This window comes from Hippocampus zosterae, chromosome 14 (genome assembly GCF_025434085.1).
Source record: "Hippocampus zosterae strain Florida chromosome 14, ASM2543408v3, whole genome shotgun sequence".
Lineage (NCBI taxonomy): Eukaryota > Metazoa > Chordata > Actinopteri > Syngnathiformes > Syngnathidae > Hippocampus > Hippocampus zosterae.
The window spans coordinates 17891608-17913324 of NC_067464.1; the positions used below are offsets into that span (position 1 = coordinate 17891608).

A 21717-nucleotide genomic window follows, 5' to 3' on the forward strand; every position below is an offset into this window, starting at 1 on the left:
TAATTTTCTTTGTAAATTCCACAGAGTAATTTTGATTCAATTTTGAGTTGATCTACATCAAATCAATTATATATATCAAATCAATATATATATTAAAAAAAATCCTCATCTCACCCCTCGGGTGGTGTCCGTCCCTCATTCAGCTCGGGTCCTCTACCAGAAGCCAGGAAGCTTGAGGGTTCTGCGCAGTATCCTTGCTGTTCCCAGCACTGCACATTTCTGGACTGAGATGTCCGATGTTGTTCCAGGAATCTGTTGCAACCACTCATCTAGTTTGGGGGTCACTGCCCCGAGTGCTCCGACCACCACAGGCACGACTGTCACCTTTACCTTCCAGGCTCTCTCCAGCTCCTCTCTGAGCCCTTGGTATTTCTCGAGTTTCTCATGTTCCTTCTTCCTGATGTTTCCATCACTTGGGACCGCTACATCCACTACAACGGCTTTCCTCTGCCCTTTATCTATGATCACGATATCTGGTTGGTTCGCCATTACCATCTTGTCAGTCTGGATCTGGAAGTCCCACAGGATCTTCGCTCTGTCATTCTCCACCACCTTCGGAGGTGTTTCCCATTTTGACCTTGGGGTTTCCAGTCCATACTCCGCACAGATGTTTCGGTAGACTATGCCAGTCACCTGGTTATGGCGTTCCATGTAGGCTTTCCCTGCCAGCATCTTACACCCTGCAGTTATGTGTTGGATCGTCTCAGGTGCCTCTTTGCACAACCTACACCTTGGGTCTTGTCTGGTGTGGTATATCTGGGCCTCGATGGCTCTGGTGCTCAAGGCCTGCTCCTGAGCAGCCAGGATGAGTGCCTCTGTGCTGTCCTTCAGGCCAGCCCTCTCTAGCCACTGATAGGACTTCTTGAGATCAGCCACTTCAGTTATGGTCCGTTGGTACATCCCGTGTAGGGGCTTGTCCTCCCATGATGGTCCCTCTTCCAGCGCCTCATCTTCTGTTCCCCATTGTCTGAGACATTCTCTGAGTACGTCATCCGTTGGAGCCTTCTCCTTGATGTATTCATGGAGCTTGGATGTTTCATCCTGGACAGTGGCTCTCACACTCACTAGTCCCCGGCCTCCTTCTTTTCGGATTGCGTACAGTCTCAGGGTGCTGGATTTGGGATGGAACCCTCCATGCATGGTTAGGAGCTTTCGGGTCTGAACGTCCGTGGTCTGAATCTCTTCCTTTGGCCACCTTATTATTCCTGCAGGGTATCTGATCACTGGCAGGGCATAGCTGTTTATTGCCCGGGTCTTATTCTTGCCATTGAGCTGGCTTCTTAGGACTTGCCTCACTCGCTGGAGGTATTTGGCCGTAGCCGCTTTCCTTGTTGCCAGTTTGAGGTTGCCATTGGCTTGTGGTATACCAAGGTACTTGTAGCTGTCCTCAATGTCTGCTATTGTTCCTTCTGGGAGTGAGACCCCTTCAGTGCGGACTACCTTTCCTCTCTGAGTTACCATCCGACTACATTTCTCAAGCCCGAATGACATCCCGATGTCGCTGCTGTAGATCCTGGTTGTGTGGATCAGGGAATCTATGTCCCTTTCGCTCTTAGCATACAGCTTTATGTCATCCATGTAGAGGAGGTGACTGATTGTAGCTCCATTTCTGAGGCGGTATCCATAGCCTGTCTTGGTGATTACTTGGCTTAGGGGGTTCAGTCCTATGCAGAACAGCAGTGGGGAGAGTGCATCACCTTGGTATATGCCACATTTGATGGACACTTGGGTAAGTGGCTTGCCATTGGCTTCAAGTGTGGTTTTCCACATCCTCATCGAGTTCGCAACGAAGGCTCTTAGGGTCCTGTTCACCTTATACAACTCCAAGCATTCGGTGATCCATGTATGTGGCATCGAGTCAAGCTGTGCACAGGTTGGTACGTCGGGACCTGCAGTCTTGTGCGACTGTTCTGTCAACCAGGAGTTGATGTTTGGCTCCTCTAGTATCTCTACCAATGCCCTTCTGTGCTTCGCTCATGTATTGATCCATGTGTCCACTTATCTTAGCCGCAATGATGCCTGACATGAGCTTCCATGTTGTGGAGAGACAGGTTATTGGCCGATAGTTGGATGGAACTGCACCCTTCGAGGGATCCTTCATGATCAGGATCGTTCGCCCTTCGGTTAGCCATTCTGGGTGAGTCCCATCCCTCAGCAGTTGGTTCATTTGTACTACTAGGCGCTCATGGAGTGCTGTGAGTTTCTTTAGCCAGTCGGTGTGGACCATGTCCGGGCCTGGTGCTGTCCAGTTCTTCATATCTGAGACTCTTTCCTGTATGTCTGCCACTGTTATGGTAACTGGGTTCTGTTCAGGGAGGTGTCTGTGTTCCTCTCTCAGGGTCACCAGCCATTGTGCACTGCTATGTGCAACCTCCTTCTCCCATATGCCTTTCCAGTACCTTTCAGTTTCCAGTCTTGGTGGGTCAGCTCTGTTGTTAGGACCCTGCCACTGAGTGTACACTTTCGCAGGTTGTGTTGCGAACAGCCTGTTTATTCGTCTGGCCTCATTCTCTTTCGTATAGCGCTTTAGGCGACTGGACAAGGCTTGGAGCCTTTGTTTGGCAGTTTCGAGTGCTTCGCCCTCAGTGCTGCATTCACACTTTCTATGAGACTTTCAGATGGCACTTCACATAGCCGTTGTAATCGGTTTCTAGGTTGCCCAGCTTTCATTCTCGCCATGATCTTAGCTTTCAGGTCAGTTGCTGCCTCGCTCAGCATTTCATTCATTGGGGCTGGCCACCCAATCTCATCATCTGCATTCATTGGGGCTTGCCTCCCAAACTCTTGTATGACCTCCTCCTCTGATCTGGCAGCCTGGGGCCCATCGCCATGTAACCTGCGTTGTACCTCATCAATCTCAAGTTGTGACAGCAGTTGCCGTTTGAACACTGAGCTACTAGTTGATTCGTGGTCAACCGTGACTGTGGGTTTCGAAGTAACCATTTACCCCACATTCTCTGCATGTAACCCCTCTGACTAGGGTTGCTTGAGTAGTAGCATTCCAACAGAGCCATGTTATCGTCTCTCGCCCATCTCCGCTTTGTTCCAGTAGCCCATTTTTCATCAAGGTGCTCTGGTTCCCCAGCACCTGACGCAGACCTTGTTTGGCCGGGCGACGTCTGAGCCGGCATGTCATTCGTTTTATTGTCTCTCATCATTGTATGAGGTAGGCATTAGCGTGAAGGATCTTGCCCAAGGACCCACACTGGATGGTGTTATGTGCTCATTTTTGCCCCAAGCGGGATTCGAACCACCGTCTCCCGTATGCCAAACCGATGCCTTACCAACTGAGCTATCCAGCCGCTATATATATATATATATATATATATATAGTCCTACCCCTTCTTATATATGAATTGATCATTTTTCTAAATATATATATATATATATATATATATATATATGGCACTTGTTATAGCTCAAACATCAAAACATTGTTTCCTACTAAATAACAACAGAAACAATTCGAAAAGGGCATTATGAGTAAGAGTTTGTTTCAAGAAAAAGACTTAACCGATGCATGAACTCTTCATGCACGTCACCACCACACTCCTTTCGCCCGCAAGCTCATGCACCATGCATGTACGATCGCTGCACTGCATACAGTACACAAACACACTCACATGATGTGTGGAGTAAGTTCTGATTAAAAACACTCCTGCTATCACATGGTGATTTATCAAACTGAAATCATTACCAAATTCTTGATACTTACTCAGGAGTTGCGAAAAGCCCTTTATTATTTATTTTTTTTTATAAAAATAAAAATAAAAACTGCAAAAATGTCATTGTATGTTTTGGCATTGAATGATATGGTTTTTGCACATGTAATTTTTACGTTCTGGCATTAAATGAGTGAAAAAAAAATCTCTTCAATTTTAGGGGTGTTTGAGCAACCCCCCGCAGTCCAGTGGTTAGCATGTCGGCTTCACAGTGCAGAGGTTCAATTCCAGCTCCGGCCTCCCTGTGTGGAGTTTGCATGTTCTAACCGGGCCTGCGTGGGTTTTCTCCGGATGCTCCGGTTTCCTCCCACATTCCAAAAACATGCGTGGCAAGCTGATTGGACACTCGAAATTGTCCCTAGATGTGAGTGTGTGTTGGATTCAACTTGGGCTTTAAGAGGGGCGGGGCTGCCACTGACAGGTGACCGTTCGCCCGACGTATAAAAAGCAGCATCGCATTATGATACGTTAGTGATGAATACACTCGCTTCGTCGTCGTCATGGCCCAATGGTAAGCCACTAGTGATGGGTCCATGAGGCCTCATGAGGCGTGTCGACACACTGAAACACTGTGTTGATACTGTGCTGATACTGTGTCACTGACCACTGCCACCTGCTGGACGTTCAAGATCCCTGCAGCCAACCCACTTAACAGACTGAACTGACTGATAAATTGTTTTGTATATTCAACATATAAAATATACAATTCGGTAATAAATTGGCAAAAGGTGAAGGTAAGATATAAAAAAAGGAAAAGAAAATAGTCATCATCACAAATATGTGTTCAAAGGAGTAGAAAGAAGCAAAAAACCTACCCCGAGTCCTACCCCTTCTTATATATGAATTGATCATTTTTCTAAATAGGAAAGAAAGTCTAAATATCAACAAATGCTTTTACCCTTATGTATGCTGTACTAATACATTTTTACAACATTAGGTTTGTATATACAGTACATACTCTTTAGAGCACATGTATATGTCGATTTTCTCATATTCATAATGGATGCTACATTTCATTAATATATTAAATAATCTCATCAATGTATTTCTGATGTATTGCTATATTTCATGAGTGTATCGAATTTATCAGCTTAATTCTGATTTGTGTAGTTGTCTTGTACTACTCTCGAATTCATTTTTAATCTCAGCAAGAGAGTTCTTCATTTTACTGGTCCGTTTCAGAATCATTCCACAGATTTACACCTATTACAGATACACTCCTTTGTGTGATGTTCGTTCGTGTTTTGGATTTTTTTGTATAGATTAGTACCCCCTAAATTATGACAACTTTCTCGAATTTTAAAAAGCTTCTGGATCTTTTGGCAAAGGTTATTATTGTGTGCTTTGTACATTAATTGGCCGATTTTGAAGTCAATCAGGTCATGAGATTTCATTGTTTAATTTGATAAACAGTGGATTTGTGGGTTCCGTCCATTTGGAGCCAGTGATTGTTCCGATTGCTTTGTATTGTAGTTTTAAAACAGTGTTTTACTGGCATTTCCCCATATTCCCACACAATAGGTCAAATATGGAAGTAATAAAAGTATAAGGTGTACAAGGATCTCTTATTCAGCACATCCTTAGTTTTTGGGAGGATCCCTATGGTTTGGGATATTTTTCTTTTATCCATTATGTAGCTGCCAGCACGGTTTTGCATCTACAACTGTTCCAAAACATTTTCATAAGGTCATTCATCGATTTGATGATGAAGTGTATACAATATCATTCACATCCATGCATTCATTTTGCAACATTCAATGTGTTCAAATAATGTGAAGATCATTTGAATGAGGATGCTTGTGGGCTTTTATTTCACAAATTTTTATTGAGAAAAATAAGATGCTCCAATGTTTTAAACTTCAGCCTGTTGCGTCTTTTACAAGCGATTTCTCCTGCTGTGGAGAACACACGCTCACAAGGGACGGATGAGGCTGGCGTACAAAGGACCTCCTTTGCGAGGTGGGAGAGGTTTGGGAAAGAAGTGTGTTGGTCCTTCCAGTACAGCTGCTTCCTGGAACCTTGATTGTCAAACATGGAGTGGAGAGTCAACCAATAATAATTAGTGATTGTCAATTAAATCATCAACATAGCAACCGTGAAAAGATGAGTGAACGTTTGTATACCTGGCGTAATACTGGGTGTATCGCGAACTTCATTCTCATGCTTGGCCCGATAATGCCTCAGCATGGTGGAGGTGCTTCTGTTGGCGAATTGACTTGGCAAATTCGACATTTCACCTGTAATGAAATGTGAATAAGAAGTAACTAAGAGTTACCTTGAAATGTATTCGGATTAGAATGGTACAACACGTCAATAATCTGAGAGGCACTCGCTCTCGGCGACAGAAGGCGATTTGAATAAATAAATAAATAATACCTTATTCTCCAGGACATCAAAATGGTCCCACACGGCGGATGATTTGCGTCTCTGCTCCATAATCGGCAAGGAAGGCAAGGCACGAACACGAAGTCTGCACTGACACGAACTTCGACAAGCGAGCGTGAGTGAGGTCTGGCTTGTTTCGGCAGGTGTTCGTTATAAACACTGTGTGGCGGGCTTTTGCTGCGTCAACGCCCTCTGCACTGAGTCGACGCCCCCTGGACAAAGTGGCGCAGCCTGGACTCTGCCAAGCAGCCGATGCAGTCTAAACTGCACCGGTGCAGTTCACGTGTCAATTAGCAGCCTGGACTGTGTCAACACAGCCGATGTGTCAATTAGCAGCCTGGACTGTGTCAACGCTGCCGGTGTGTCAATTAGAAGCCTGGACTGTGTCAATGCAGTTCACGTGTCAATCACGTGACGTAATGAAGCAGCACATGCATCGACACGTGGTTTGCCCTGTGAGACCGGCGCATGTGTCAATGCATCGGTGTCGCTGGACCCATCACTATAAGCCACGCTTGTGCTTTTCTTTACCAGATATCTAGTTAGCTTTAGATTCGATGATGATCAGTTGCTTTGTTTGTCTGCTTTGCATTGTGTCCGTTGTGCTTTGTTTGCCGCATCGCTATGCAGTCAGTTTGGACTTTGTTTTGGATTTAGTTTTCTGTTTTAATACAATTTGCCAAGTACAACCTGCTCCTCTCTCCTACTGCTTTTTGGGGTCCACCATGCAACGTGACACACTATACATTATTTAGTTTTCTTAACTAGTACTAAAATTTAGTTTGTCATTTTTTAAAACCCACTCGTTTATATTCTATTTCGTGAATGGAAGTCTTTTCAATTTAGTTTTCGTAATTTCATTGACTCGAATAAGATTATACATTTAAACACCAACTCAGACTCTAAAAATGATTATCCATTTTATTAAATAATGGTTATTCACCAAAATGACCCAATGAAAAAGAACATCTCATTGTACAAATTTGTTTGACATGAAAAAAGGGAAGAACGGTGTTACAGACACACAGTGGATATAACAATCTACACACCCCTGTTTAAATGCTGGGGTTTTGAGCATTTAAAAAGACCAAGACAAATCATTTTTAAAAAAACATTTCCATCATTGATATGACTTTCAACCTGTACACTTCAACTGAAAAATAAGGATTTTTTTTAATCTTTGAGAGGGCAAATAAAAATAAACAATGGAGATGTGTTCAGACTTTGCCAATCACATTAAAACTCATGTTAAATGGGAGTCAGCACACATCTGTCACCATTTAATGTGCCTGACCAACCCCTATGAAGTTCACATGTTCCAGTTTTTTCCTGACTTCGCACACACACACACTTGATCTCATTTTCTTTCATCAAATAACTTGACATTTGAACAGGGATGTGGATTTTTTTTTTATCTACTTGTTATTTTGATCAGCACGCCACATTTTTGCATAGCTGTCATTATACAGTAGTTGACACATTTTATCACAAATACATTGATTTTATCAACTTCAGTATTCTATTGCCTACTTGAAAGGGGACATAGCGTATATGTACTTGACTTTTTACTTTCTTATACACTGGGAACCTCCCATCCACACACACCACACATACTGGGATGGGCTGTGCCTACATATAGTCGTCACAACTGCCAAAAGATTATTACAGGAGGCGAACCAAAGCTGCAATGACAGACCACGAGTCCTGCTTGCCTTCATTTTGCATGGCACAGATTGTTCAATATTGGCAAATAAATGTTTTGGAATAGTTTTGTTGATAATGAGTAGACAGATCATAATTATTTATATACAGTAAATAAATAACTATTTAAATAGACCTACTGTTCTTGTAATTAGTTTAAACTCGCTAATTGATGTTTGGCCTTGTAAGTCCTCATTGTGTAACGTCTAATAACCGCCTCAAAACAAGCTTGGCCGGGCATAAACCAAACAAACAATTTTTTTTTAAAACAGCATTTACAAGTGACAGCTTGATCTGCCACATTAAATGAAAAGTTCAATTTGACGGCTTGGCGATGCCTCCACAAGGTAACATTTTTCACACCAATCACCTTTCACTCTTGCAGCAGCTTGCGTAGCTCTAACTCCTTCGCTCTGCCTCCAGCCAATATGATATTGAAAGCCTAAAGCATGAAACAGAATTGCGCCCCAGAACCAAGTAATTTTACGTGGAGTGTTACAAGTGTGCTACAAATCCTCTTCCTGACACCTGGCTGGGAACGGTTTTAAATTATGAGGGTTAAAAATGCATGTCTGATTTAATTACCGGTAATGTCCTGAATGTTTTGTTTTTTACCTGACACATTATCGAAGAACATTTGCCATTAGTCACCACCACTATCCCTGAAAATATTGTCCCTCTCATCAGTTTGAGATTGCCAACAGAGGGGAAAACACTTCAAAAATTGTACAAACCCCAATTCCAGTCAGGTTGGGGCGCTGTGTAAAACAAAACGGAATACAATGATTTGCAAATCCTCAACCTATATTCAATTCACTACACCACAAAAAAGAGATATTTGAGATTAAAACTGGTGGATAATTTTTTTCCTTCTTCAAATATTCTCATTTCAAATGTTATGCCTGCAACACGACCCAAAAAAAGCTGAGAGGAGCACGCTCACCAGTGCGTTCACCTTTCCTTTGAACAAACCTAAATCAGCTTTTGGGAAGCGATGGCACTCTTTGTCGAAGCTTTGTATGTGGAATTTTTTCCTACTCTTGCTTGATGTAGCCGAGAATTTAAGTTGCTTACCAGTCCAGGGTCTCCGTTGTGTTTTACGCTTCATAATGCGCCACACATTTCCAAAGGGAGACAGGTCTGGACTGCTGGCAGGCCAGTCTGGTACTCGCCCTCTTTTATGTTGCCGCACTGTTATAACGCATGCAGAATATGGCTCACAGATGCTCATTCACATGGCAGTATCCTTTAAACAAAGATGCCTGTTTTTAATGCAGTGCCGCCTAAAGGATCCAAGTTCACACCTTATTCGCGTTGGTTGGCGGCTTTGCCACTTATATGCTGAAATTTCTCCAGATTTGATGTAATTATGGACCGTAGAGCATGAAATCCCTCAATTACTTGGAATCCTCAACTCAATTTAACTCATTTTTTTTATTGAGCACTTCAAAACAACCACAACTGTATAGAGAGTTGTAAACGTAAAAAATCGGACATATAGTCTTTTGTTGCCTCTGTTCTGTTTTTTTTGTTTGTTTTTTACCATATCGCCGGCATCTAATACAAAATGAGATTATTTGCAACAAAACTAACATTCATCAGTTGAACATTAAATATTTTGTCTTTATCCATCCATGAACAGGGTCGCTTGTGCATTGTAAAGGATTTGCAAATCATTGTATTGTTTTATGGAGCATCCCAACTTCAGTGGGATTTTTTTTCTTTTTTGCTTGTGGTTTACTTCTCTGTGCCGTTTGTAGGCTTTTGATGGTTATCAGATGTTTCTCCACTGCTCTGATCATTTGTCCTGATCTCCTGTGACACTTGATGGTAGAGTATGTGAAGCCGCTTTGCATTCACATCTGCATCATCTGCCCCCTCACAGCAGCGTATCCATGGCTGAGGAATGGCCTCTACGCCATAGTGGGCTCCAGCGATAGCCCCAGCCATGCAAGCTATGGTGTCTGTGTCCCCTCCCAGGGCCAAACTGTAGGCAATTGTCCGCTCCAGGCCACCGTAGTTCTCTGGAAGGTATTCCCTTGGTTGCAGGCAATGGAGAACACAGAAGATGGCGGTTGGTACTGACTGGAGTGCTGCAATGCCATTACCTGAAAAAAGGTTCACATGAACGGGCAGAATGGAGAAAAAAAAATGTCTGGACTACTTACTTTTGAGCCTCACATTTTTGACAGTATTCAACAAGGCATTCTGATTAAGATTGTGTTTGTGTAATATGAATTAATCAGCAAATTCCTGCTATTTGCTATTGCTGCCCTTGAGTGTTATGAAAGGCGCTTGCAAATTATTATTATTATTATTATTATTATTTTTATCCTTCTCTCTCAGAGGTATCCGTTTTACCACTTGCTGTCGACTGAAAATGACATCACAGAACTCAGGTAATTACCAATCACGGCTCAGGAAACAGGACAGCACATTCACACAGGTAAGAGAACTCTACTCAAAAGAAAACATTCTTCCAAATCTGTAAAAAAGGAGTTAAATTACAGAGTTGAATCGCAACTTGATTCTGTTGTCATTCTAAGTGTGTACTTAATCCATGCACTGCATCACACTGTTGGGGGGGCAAAGCAAGCAGAAAGAGCCGGTATTTGGTTTTCTTGGGGGAGGGCTTTCCCAATTCGGACTATTTTTGTACATTCTTTTAAGCTTCTCATTGTCCTTTCAAGTTATATTTAAAGTTGTGTTGAAGGATTCAAGGAATTTTCCTTTACTCAAAATTCAAGGATCCAAAGACTTAATTTTTTTTGTAGCTTTACACTAAATTTTGGACTGGTAGCACTGGTGCGAACAGCTTATTTAAGTTGGTCGCACCAACAAAGGGGGAAAAAAACTCTCAAAATAAACCCAGCTCATTATGGGGGTTTTTTGTCTTTAATGGAAAGGGTACAAATAATTGAGCGTGATTTGTGTGTGTGTGTGTGTATACATGAATAGACAGACCAATGCTGGATATATGGATGGATTTTTTTTTCTCCGATTTCCTCAAAAGTAAATTTAATATGAGTACTGACCTAGCTCAGAGATGACCTCCTCGATGGTGACCTTGTCCATGTCCATCAAATCTCTGACTCGATGAAGGCGGTTACAGAATGGCTTCTCTGCTTCTTTAAGACTGTGCCAACACACCAAGGGATTACAATTACTTCCAGTGACGGCCATTAATATTGCCTCTTTTGTGCTGAAGCATGTAGTGACCTACATTCTGGCATCACTCCGTGAGACCTCATCACTCTCAACTTCCTCCATTTCTGTGATGAGCGTGTTGATGAACGTCTGTGGCAGGTCCAAGGCACCCTGCAGTGCAAGGTGTACTGCTAATGCTTGCAGCACTGCGCCATTGTAGCCGAGGGAGCAAGAGTGAGTCAGCATTGCACCCAGGCGAGCAAACTTGCAACACAAGAGAGAGAAAAGTTCATATGGACATTTGACTTTTTAAAGTCCAGGTACAGAAGAGAAAAGAATGATTAAAAATAGTTTTAACGAGTGTAGAGTACCCTCTAAAATTAAAATTTTCTCTTGTCCGCCACATGACCAAGTTAATCTCAAATATAACGGTTGAAATGTATTTGAAATCTTTATACATACATACATACACATAAAATTCAGTATCTAACATTTAAAAAAAAGTCACCAATTAGTAATTCGTTTTTAAGTGAACTGCATTAAGTAAAAATGTTCAGTCTACGGAAGAGCCTTATATTCATTTTTTTTAAATTTAGCTTTATTTCGTCTGAGTAAAGATGTTCCATTGTGAAAAATTGACCAGATTTTCTTATCTTATGGAGTCATACATTTCCTGTTTTGCGTCTTGTAAGAAAGCTACGCAAGAATGACTTCATCTATGTGTCTGAATGCAAGTACAGCCTTTTTACACCTTTTTGAGTCATCTCTATGCTACATAAATGTGCAAAAAAATCATTGATGTTATCATTAGAGCAGGCAGAACAAAGACACCAGGGCGAGGGGGTGCTATGGTCCCATCAGAAACCGGTGTTAATTCATGAAAGCCCTTCCAGCATTTTGTTTTACATTGTAAAATATCTGAATTCATTTGATAAAGTTAAAAATTTGTGAGAAATTCACAAGAAGCCATAATGCTCCGTTCAATCTCTTTTTTCTTTTTATGTGCTGCACCTTTACCATGTCTTTGAGAGGGGAAGGTTGGCGGTTAATCCTTTAATTACTTAAGAAGAAAAAAAGACATGCTCTTTGCAAACCTTTTTAACATTAGCTGCATCTGGGAAGGCCAGTGCAAAGGGGGCAGCCCTCATTGCGCCACCATTCCCAAAAGAACCCCGGCCATTAAACTGATCCCTGGCTGGCTGGTACACATCAGTAAGGTGAGGAGATGCCAGCTTCTTTAACACCTGGATCACTCCAGAACCATAACCTCGACCCGGGGATATGCTGTACTCCTTTGCAAACCTGAATAAGCAAGAAATGTATATGTGGGGGTTAAATCAGAGCTTGTGGTTAACTTGATATATTTACGGGGAAAAAAGTGTTTTAACACACAAACAGTATGTGGTCTTTTTGTTTACCTGCGAGCCATGTCATGCTCATCAAAACCAGCCCGTGTGAGCAGAGACTGGACCACACAACTTGCCATAGCTGTGTCGTCACTGTATTCAAGGATACCTGAAAGACATGCACACACAGAATTGTGTGAATTACACACAGCATGAGTGTGGCGCGGCAAGAGAAAAAAAATGTGTCTCACGTAAAGGTGTAAATCAAGTCATGGATGGAGGTGTTTTCCTACAGTCGCATTTTCAAAGCTCTGTTCATCCATGTTGGACAAGCATGCATTACCTCCACCTAATTTCTACATTATATAAGAGTTTGATTTTTCATAAGAGATTTTTTTCTGTAGGTTTTATTTCATTTTGACTTTTTTTAATTCAATTTTTGTAGCAAGTGTGGTAGTTTTTATGATTTTTTTTTTTTACCCTCAGAATGCTTTGTTGGAGCTTCATCTTTATTAGTTTTGGCTTTTTGATGTATGGAGTATTTGTCATGTGCATGATTTAAAAAGAAAAGGTCACCAATTATTGCTCAATGATCACATTATGCTATAAAAGGAATGAGACTAACAACTTCCTTCATGAAATGCACAACGGTGCAATTAACAGAGTAAAATAGTGGAGTAAACATACAGTACTTGATAGTTTTCAAACTACTGCCATTCATTGTTTGCAGCTCGCAGCATAGACTAAAATAACATTTGACATAGCCCACACTGTACAAATACTTTGGGTCGGTGGACAAGGCATCAAAAGGAAGAACCGAAAATTTAAAAGGCAAACGATTCCGGGAGAATCAGAATATTAGTCCTGGTTCTAATCAATTCTTGAGTCGATGGCCAACCCTATATCCCCACGCTCTCCAAAATTATTTTATTATTGGCTTTCCATGATTCAGATAGGTCACCAACTTTGTTTCAAAATGGCAAATGTCACCAAAAAGGGAGAGATTTTCATGAATGACTGTTGGTCAATTGTGAGATAAACATGGCCAGCCATCATTTAAGTAATACTGAGCTAAATAAATAGTTCAGCATAGTTTTGTGGCGCCCCGGTAGTCCAGTGGTTAGCACGTCGGCTTCACAGTGCAGAGGTACCGGGTTCGATTCCAGCTCCGGCCTCCCTGTGTGGAGTTTGCATGTTCTCCCCGGGCCTGCGTGGGTTTTCTCCGGGTGCTCCGGTTTCCTCCCACATTCAAAAAACACTCTAAATTGTCCCTGGGTGTGAGTGTGAATGGTTGTTCGTTTCTGTGTGCCCTGCGATTGGCTGGCAACCGATTCAGGGTGTCCCCCGCCTACTGCCCGAAGACAGCTGGGATAGGCTCCAGCACCCCCCGCGACCCTAGTGAGGATCAAGCGGCTCGGAAGATGAATGAATGAATGAATGAATGAATGAGCATAGTTTTGTGCTATTTGTTGTTTACATTAGCTTGAAACACTGAGGTAGCAACTCGTACAATCCGAGGAAGATAATTTCAGATTTTCCACTTTTCTGGAATGTAGCATTCCCCGTTTCATCCCCCTATATCCAGTCAAGCGTATGCCAGGCCATTTCTTTCTTGCATCATCACAAGATCATGTTTTGGCCAATGTCTTTCAGACTAAAGTTATTTCGGTCTGACACTGGAATAGCACTTTTGTGTCATTTTCAGCGGCCGATTTCCAGGGACTTCAAAATTTGTATTGGCCCGCTCCGGACCGGTATCTGAACGTAGCTCTTGGTGATCCGGCACAAAGCTGAGTGGCGAGGGACCACTGTTCATGTCAAACCCTGAGATGGTTCATCCTGTACATCTATGTTTTTTTGTTTTCCCAAGACGGCGCCCGAGTAGGCAGCCTTCGGCAAGTGCTCTTCAAGAGCCTTGCTTTTTTGTCTTATTGTTTTGTCACATGTTGTTTGTTGTTTCATCGTGTGGACCTGATATGGACTGTTTTCAGAGTTTTTTTTGGCCACGACATTCGTCAAAGGAGATGTATCTGTGTTTGGTGGTTGCGCCTTCTCGGCAACACGCCTGTACCAGCAAAGATTTTGATTGGGAGGAATGTCGGCGCCATTGACTATCGGTGCTGGACAGACGCTGGGGCGCTTGTGTTTTTTGCACCTGTAATGGGCAGCATTTTTCACAACCCGGTTTTGTTCAGTGGAGATGTCGGCGCTGTTGGACAGTCGGCGTTGGTGCGGCTGGCTGGATGGCTGCTGAAGTTGAGGATGAGGAGAGAGGAGCGACGGCGCTGAGCTCCGATGCATATTTGGAACCGAGAGTCGCCGCTTGGAATTGAAATGGATTTCCATGGGACAGGAGAAGTGAACCAATCTCCTTTTTTGTCAATGGATGCTACAGCTTCTTGTTGACTTTGAAACTTAGCTTGTAGCCGACGTGTGCACATTTTGAGCATGACGTCTCTGATTCACTGATTAAAGGACACTTTGATTCTCTCCTCTTTCATCTCAAACTGCTTCAAACAACAGAGTGTGACGGAAAAGTGGTTAGGACTGCACGACCGTCCCATATTTTATGTTATTGTGTTCATTGTTTTACTTTATGTTAACTGTTTTGTTAAGCGCTTTATTACAGCTGCTGCTGTTGTGAAAGCGCTATATAAATCAGCATGTATTGTATTGTATGTGCCTTGCACGGGGAGAACGTGCAATATCCAAACAGATTGGCCGCAACTGAGATTGAAACAGAAGGTGAGAACTATGAGGCAGACATGCTGACAAATATCAATTAAATAAACAGAAAATAAATCCATTTTCCACTAATGCTCAGTAATTGATGTCGACTCTCTGCCAATGGGTTAACTGCTGATACAATTTCACAAATGTATACTATTTTATGACATAGTTGTGAACGCTTTATTGATGTAAGCGTTGTGCTTATTCGAATTATTAATTATTTCTATTGAGTAGACTCTGTGGGTTTACATAATGTTGTGGCACTCACCATTTCCTTTCGTCTCGTCTTCCAGACTGTTTACGTGCCGCAGTACATTCTCCATGGGAACCTCCTCAACTCCCTCGAACTCTCCGCCGACGCAGTCGCCCAGCACAGCCGCGACCAGTGCTCCCCTAAACCGGGACAGAGACGTCGGGCCCGCCGCTGCCACCACTGCTCTCGCCATTCATCCGCCGGTCACCAAACGTGTCTGTGTAATCGAAAGCGTAAAATAACAACAGCGAGTCGTTGACGCGCATAAACGACAAATGACAATTAAAAAAAACGCATTTATATTCAAAGACAACAAATGCTGCCTCGTCAGTCTGTCTACTACTTCCGGGTAACGACGCGGTATCATTTGCAGACGGGAAGTACAGACGGACACACCAAGGATAAATAATAAAAGATTAAAAGAATTGGCACATTGTTGCAATGTGATTGAAATACATCAAAACAATTAATGAACAGAAGTTGTATGTGCATGTGATTTTTTTAAGACAAAGCAGAGGACTGGTATTTTTAGAGCAGTTCCTTCATGCACCTTGTGCACATTTTTAAGGGTAGTATTGCCATCTGCTGGACAGGAGTCGTTTACGGTTCAAATCACGAAAATTCTGGCAAATTCAATAATTTTTGGGCGATTACAATAAAAATCATGGATGCCGTGGTTGTACAAAAACTAAAAAGGTTTTCCCTAAACATCAGACAACCAAGTTTAGACGTTATTTTACACAATTGCATGCAATATAATTGATTCTTGGTTCAAAGGTCTGCGATTGGCTGACTATCAGTTCAGGGTGTGTCCCCCTACTGCCCGAAGACAGCTGGGATAGGCTCTAGCACCCCACTCGGCCCTTGTGAGGATAAAGCGGATCGGAAAATGAATGGATGGGTTCAAAGGTATTTGTTGTTTTACAATGAGATTCTCCATATTATCACATTAATGCAGTTGAAGAATAGCAGATCACTGTTGGTCTTGAGCGCTCTCAAACGAAAATCCCAAGAATGAGACAAGACCTTCGGGAGTTGAGTCTTCACAAGTCTTGGTCTGGTCTCGAAATTTTATAATTTTGTCTTAAGTGTATATGGGTCCGTCCATGTTGTCTCCGAGATGTAATATGTGTTATCTCAGGCTGGGCAATAGACACACATTGGACAAATGAGGAGGACACAAAGAAAGACTGCCATAATTCATAGCAAAAATTTGCAAGGGGTTAACCAGAAAGAGCAAACAAAGTCCACACTGGAATCTTATTCCACAATTTCGACAAAAAGTGCAATTTTGTCAAGACACTGTGTGCACATCGAGGCGCGAGTGTACCGTGACCATTTCAGTGAAGAAAAGTAACAGTTTGAGATGGTACAAACCACAATGCTGTATGAGTATTTTTTAACAAGCAAGACGTGAGAGATAAGCTTACCTACTCGAGGGAAAATCCGTGCATCTTTTAAACCTCGTGTACAATTGTACTTACTGAATAAAATTGGTGCAGTACCTACGTTTTTGGGGGGTTGTCTAAACGCTAATACCAGTACATCAATTAAGTACACAGTACTTTGGCGACCACTGTTTGATTTATGTAGTTACAGTAATGGCTATTTTATAGTCTTTCATAAGTCTGAAACTTTGCCGCTTTACAGTATCATCCTTCTTGAAGCTGTGGAAGAAGCGACAGGGCCAGAGAAGGAAGGGGAGAAGGAGGAGGAGGAGGAGGAGTAAGAGGAGGTGGTTGTGGTGGTGCCGGGGTTGCTGTTTGGAAGCCAATGACTGCAGCATAATTAAAGATGGCGGACTCGGAGGAATTTAGACTCAAGCGATTAATGGTAAGCAAATTGCACCAGGTGTTAAATTACTTCTGGGCATTTACCAGCGGGTCAATTTGTTCATTGCGTCCGACTGCAAAGTGTCCTAAGTGGTCATTGTTTGTTTTCTCACAGCGTTGATTTGGCAGCTTAGGCTAAAGCTAGTTAGCTTGCAACTATGTGACGCGAGCACGCTGTTGTTTAGCCGTGATACGAGCTCCACTGTCAATATCGCTGGATGCACACTTGCCAGCTATCATATCAATACATCAATAAAACAGTGCATGGTGCCATTGTGAGTCATAAAATGTAGTTGTCCAGTAATGTAACGTTTTGCACGGTGTTTCCCCCCGCCCCCACAAACCTTTCACTAGGGTGCCTGCATGGACGATGAAAACGGCGTTCTATACTATATTCAAATATACTTGTTTAAGTCTAGCGATTGAATATACTTCATATTACCAAGCATTTTAAATCCCCGCAGATCTAATGGTTAAACACTCCCACTGTGAGAGAGGAGACAACGTGAGGCCTGCAGTTTTCATTGTAGCTGTAATTTCACCCATAGTGTCTCGATGATCCCTTCTCTATTGTGCTCCCATATGATCCCGTGAACTCGTATATAACATAATTTAAACAGTCCTTAGTCGTTTAAAATCAGGGTAATTCCGTTCATTTTAACCCAACGCATCCAAAATATAAAGTAAACGTAATAGCATTTCCTTACGTCCTCAATTTCTTCCAACATAACGGCTGTCACTTTTTTAGTCTTGGCAGTGTTATTTTTTTGTTAAATTCATATGTTATTTGCTGCTCGAGGGGGAAAAAACCTCTTTGCTTGATGGACTGTTGCATTAACAATTTTATTGGAGCATGTATTCTGATTGTTGAAAACTATTTAAACATACATATTTTACCTTAAATACTGCCTGAAACTGCAGAAGAGTGCAGGACTCTGTAATTTGAAATGCCAAAGAAACAAACTAATAGAGGACAGTAGTGCAGCCAAATACAGTACATCAACGCAGATCATAGCAGTCTACAGATACTGCATAATCATTGTTTGGCATTCACATATTTACTGATTTATGTTTTTCCTTCAGTGGGGTTGGAGGGGGGAAGACCCTAGCTATGTCATTTGCTAAAAAATTCATCTGTAATGTTGTGTTCAAGCCAAAGTAATAAAATACTTGGGTGCCATCTTGTGGAATCTTGGTTTTGTAGTTGGGGTTGAACGACTTCATTTTTGTAGTCAAAGCTAAGGTGATGATAGTCGAGTCAACTTCATCTAATCAATGTCATTGGTTGGTTGAGTGATTTTTTTTTTCAGTTCACTCGGCATGTCCCTCCATCCATTCTGGCAACCGGGTCAGGAAACCCTGACCCGGTTGCCAGTCAATCGTAGGGCACACACAGACGAACAAATTTCCACGCTCACACTCACACCTAGGGACAATTTAGAGTGTTCCATTAACCTGCCATGCATATTTTTGGAATGTGTGAGGAAACCGGAGTACCCCAAGAAAACCCATGCAGGTCTAGGGGGAATATGCAAACTCCACACAGGAAGGCTGGATCACTAGTTTGAAGTTAATTGCCAAAAGAGTAAAAAAGGCTGAGAGTTACACTTGATTTGGAGATATTGCGTTAAACCTTTTTCTTTTTTGTGTGTGACTTTAACAACCTATTTGGGTGTTGAGCATGAGTTAGCACTTCCTCACAATATAGTTTGGACCACGGCAGTGTGCCGTTAGCTAACTAGCTAGCTTTGTCTACATCCAGAAAGTGCATCTTTCTTGGATGCCCCAATTTACAGAACAGCTTTGTCATTATTTCAATTCCCCAAAAAGGAGGAAGAGGTGGATTGACTTTTTGAAGAGCCAAAGTGATGGAGAGCTGAAAATCCACAAGAGCATCTGCCTCTGCAGTGACCATTTTAAAAAGGATAATTTTGTAAACTTTTACTTGAAATAACAGGGCTTCATGGCTAAGCTGTTACAAGTGACTGGGTCAGAGCCAACTCATTCCCTCCTGTCTCACTGTCATCAGGTTTCATGGTCTGCACTCCACTCACATTATCTCCCCACCAATTGTAAGTTGGGCTGTCATTTAAAAAAATACTTCACATTCGGCAATTTGGCAGGAGTAATTGCCCAAAGTAGTTGACCACCACAGAGAAGAATGGTGTGAAATATTTAAAGTAATTTATTTTCACTTAACAGGGACTTTAAGGCTATTCGTCATCTAACGTCACTGGCTGTTTTTTCAGATGGGCGTGCAGAGCATTTGGTTTTGCTGTCATTGAGGGTAGGCTTGCATATTTTGCAAGTGGCTACATATCGGTATCATTTTTAGTAATGTATTTTCACGTGCCAAAGTCACTGCGGCTAGTTTTCTGTGTGAACCTACCTCTGGTTCATTTCATTGAGGTGTCCATGTTGTTCTTGCCTAAACACTTGATTGGTGATTCATCGACCACGAGGTATCTGTGAAGTTTATGTTGTCAGTGTGTGTTTTGGCTTGGAACTACCACTCCAAGTTGAGCAAAGACTACGTAGTGTTGTCAGTGTCCTTTTGCATTGTGGTGGCAAAAGACATTTACAGGGAACAAACTGACCACGAAGATGTTACCCCCCACATCCCAAGCCTATTTCAAACAGCGTAACTCTGTTTACCTTGTTGACACGTTGACGGCGAAATATGACAATTACTTAGAGGGAACACCAGAACAGAGCAGATGTGTTGAGCTCGCTTCATAACTCTCTCACTTCCTTCAAAGATACATATGCCATGTCCCATATCCATTAATAAAGTGTGAGACTGCTGTACAATTTCATTGTCGCCACTTCAACCTGCAATGCAAGTGTTATGACTAACAAATCAAGTTCTTCCTTAAAATAATTTTGAAAAAGGATCCAACTAAGTATTTAGCTGTATTTTTTATATTGCATCTTTCTGAAAGCAGCTTTTTCATAAATAAAAATTCACTTCTACTCATTTGTTAATGAGTATGCTCAAATCACACTTATTGCTCCCCCCCCCCTAACCCCCTGTACTTTCCTTCCTTGCGGCATTGCAAAGATTGCTTAACATTAGCAAAAATGCTTGAATACGTTTGCTGATGTTCAAATCAAATCTCAATCTGCCAAAAGACTACAGATGGAAATTTGCCAATGGCTATAAACTGGCCTATTCACTTGGATAATTGCATAATTAAAAAAAATTGACATATTGCTCCATTTTGTGAGCGGATGAGTTATTGGTTATCTTATTTAAAAAAAATAAAAATGTAACTCGCCAATCGGTGAATGTCCCCAAAAATCCTGATCGTGTAAAGCCTAAAGGGTGGCTTTAATGTTGACACACTATTCCAATTTACATAGATCTTATCAATTGTCCCCGGTTGGCTGAATTATAAATACTCTCTGAAATATATTAATCTGAATGACTCACTCAACCCAAATTGTGCTGCCTGGTATAATTCTGTCCAGTATCTTCATCACAAAACATAAAGAGGCCTCCATAAAAGAGAGTCACTGGGAATAACTGCTGCAAACTCAACACACATCCCCTTAGCTGCCCAACAAGGTGCCTGACGTAAAAGACACCAAGTAAAAATGAAATACGCCAGCACACTGTAGCAACCCGGCTAACCCTGTGCCTGTGTTGTAGCCAGGTTTGCAGCGATGACTTTCCCATCAAAGGCAATACTTGGCAAATTTGCTTATTCCTTAACTGTTTTTCATCAGGTTTTCTGTTGTGGTGTATAACTACATAACATTTGAAAAAAAGAAATTTTTACCTGTGGTAGGTTATTCCCATTTCCCTGGTAAAAAATGCATGGGGTTGTCCTTGGTTATTTGGATTTCTTGCCATCTACACAAATGGAATGTGATGATGCCTTTGCCCCTCCTATCTTAACTGCCATAGGCACGCAGCTAAAATGGGCGGGCCGTATCTACCTATTCATATCTGTAGACACATATTTCCAAGGGCGCCGTCTAAGAAGGTGCCTAATATAAAATATATGAAGTTCAGCTCTAAAACGCCCCCTGCTTAGAACAAAAACAGGGAATGGCTCATCTCCGATTGTGAAAATACTTATTCGATGAGTATATTATGAGGGTTAAGAAATGAGACTGGAGAAGTAAAACGTGCAAAATAAGGTTCCGTTAGCCAAAATAAATAAAAATCTAGCCCGTGGGCTGCTACTTTTCACTGGCGTATCACGGCAGTGAAAGCGCTTTTGCTTTTGTGTTCACTTTGTGAATGGTGCTGGAAGATACTAGCTTGCCGATTACTGGCGAGATGGAGAGGACATCACAAGCGTATTCACATTACTATTAGCAGCTAAGTTCATTGCACTTCGGGATCATTGTCTGAACTATATTGGACTTTAATTTCGGTATTTTTCTCAAGAATCAGTCTTGTATTTCCTCTTTTATTCACTTCATTTACAGGTCAGCACATAGCTCTAAACCACAGGTATCAAACGCAACGCCCAGGGGCCAGCTCCGGCCCGACACATCATGCCTGTTAGCTTGCATGATCATTGTTAAAAATATTGTACTGAAATGTCAAATTATCATGTGTAATAAATTACGTTGAGATTTTGCAATAA

General features: G+C 41.9%; 2 protein-coding genes and 1 long non-coding RNA gene across 5 annotated transcripts in view; 1 reads left to right on the forward strand and 2 right to left on the reverse strand.

Annotated features, from left to right (window-relative positions):
- Positions 1-5361: 5361 nt before the first annotated feature.
- LOC127614554 (uncharacterized) lies at positions 5362-6289 on the reverse strand. Its single transcript, XR_007966598.1, has 3 exons — positions 6099-6289; positions 5846-5959; positions 5362-5740 (listed from the first exon to the last, which is right to left on the reverse strand). It is a non-coding gene; the product is annotated as an uncharacterized LOC127614554 (long non-coding RNA).
- A 3033-nt stretch (positions 6290-9322) lies between these two features.
- Positions 9323-20964, reverse strand: adprs (ADP-ribosylserine hydrolase). Of its 3 annotated transcripts, XM_052085814.1 has the most exons (8): positions 20899-20959; positions 19506-19582; positions 15300-15501; positions 12374-12470; positions 12050-12257; positions 11032-11219; positions 10844-10944; positions 9323-9916 (listed from the first exon to the last, which is right to left on the reverse strand). In XM_052085814.1, the coding sequence occupies exons 3-8, from the start codon at positions 15475-15477 to the stop codon at positions 9546-9548; spliced, it is 1143 nt and encodes a 380-aa protein (XP_051941774.1). In that variant the 5' UTR covers positions 15478-15501; positions 19506-19582; positions 20899-20959; the 3' UTR covers positions 9323-9545. The 3 variants fall into 3 exon arrangements, with proteins under 3 accessions (XP_051941774.1, XP_051941775.1, XP_051941773.1); XM_052085815.1 differs by lacking the exon at positions 19506-19582 and having other exon boundaries at positions 20899-20964; XM_052085813.1 differs by lacking the exons at positions 19506-19582; positions 20899-20959 and having other exon boundaries at positions 15300-15654.
- LOC127614380 (zinc finger MYM-type protein 4-like) overlaps positions 16996-21717 on the forward strand; it is a 34300-nt gene continuing 29578 nt past the window's right edge. The window contains exon 1 of the mRNA XM_052085649.1: positions 16996-17117. Coding sequence (XP_051941609.1) covers positions 17079-17117 — 39 coding nt within the window. The 5' untranslated portion in view covers positions 16996-17078. The remainder of the gene's footprint in view (positions 17118-21717) is intronic.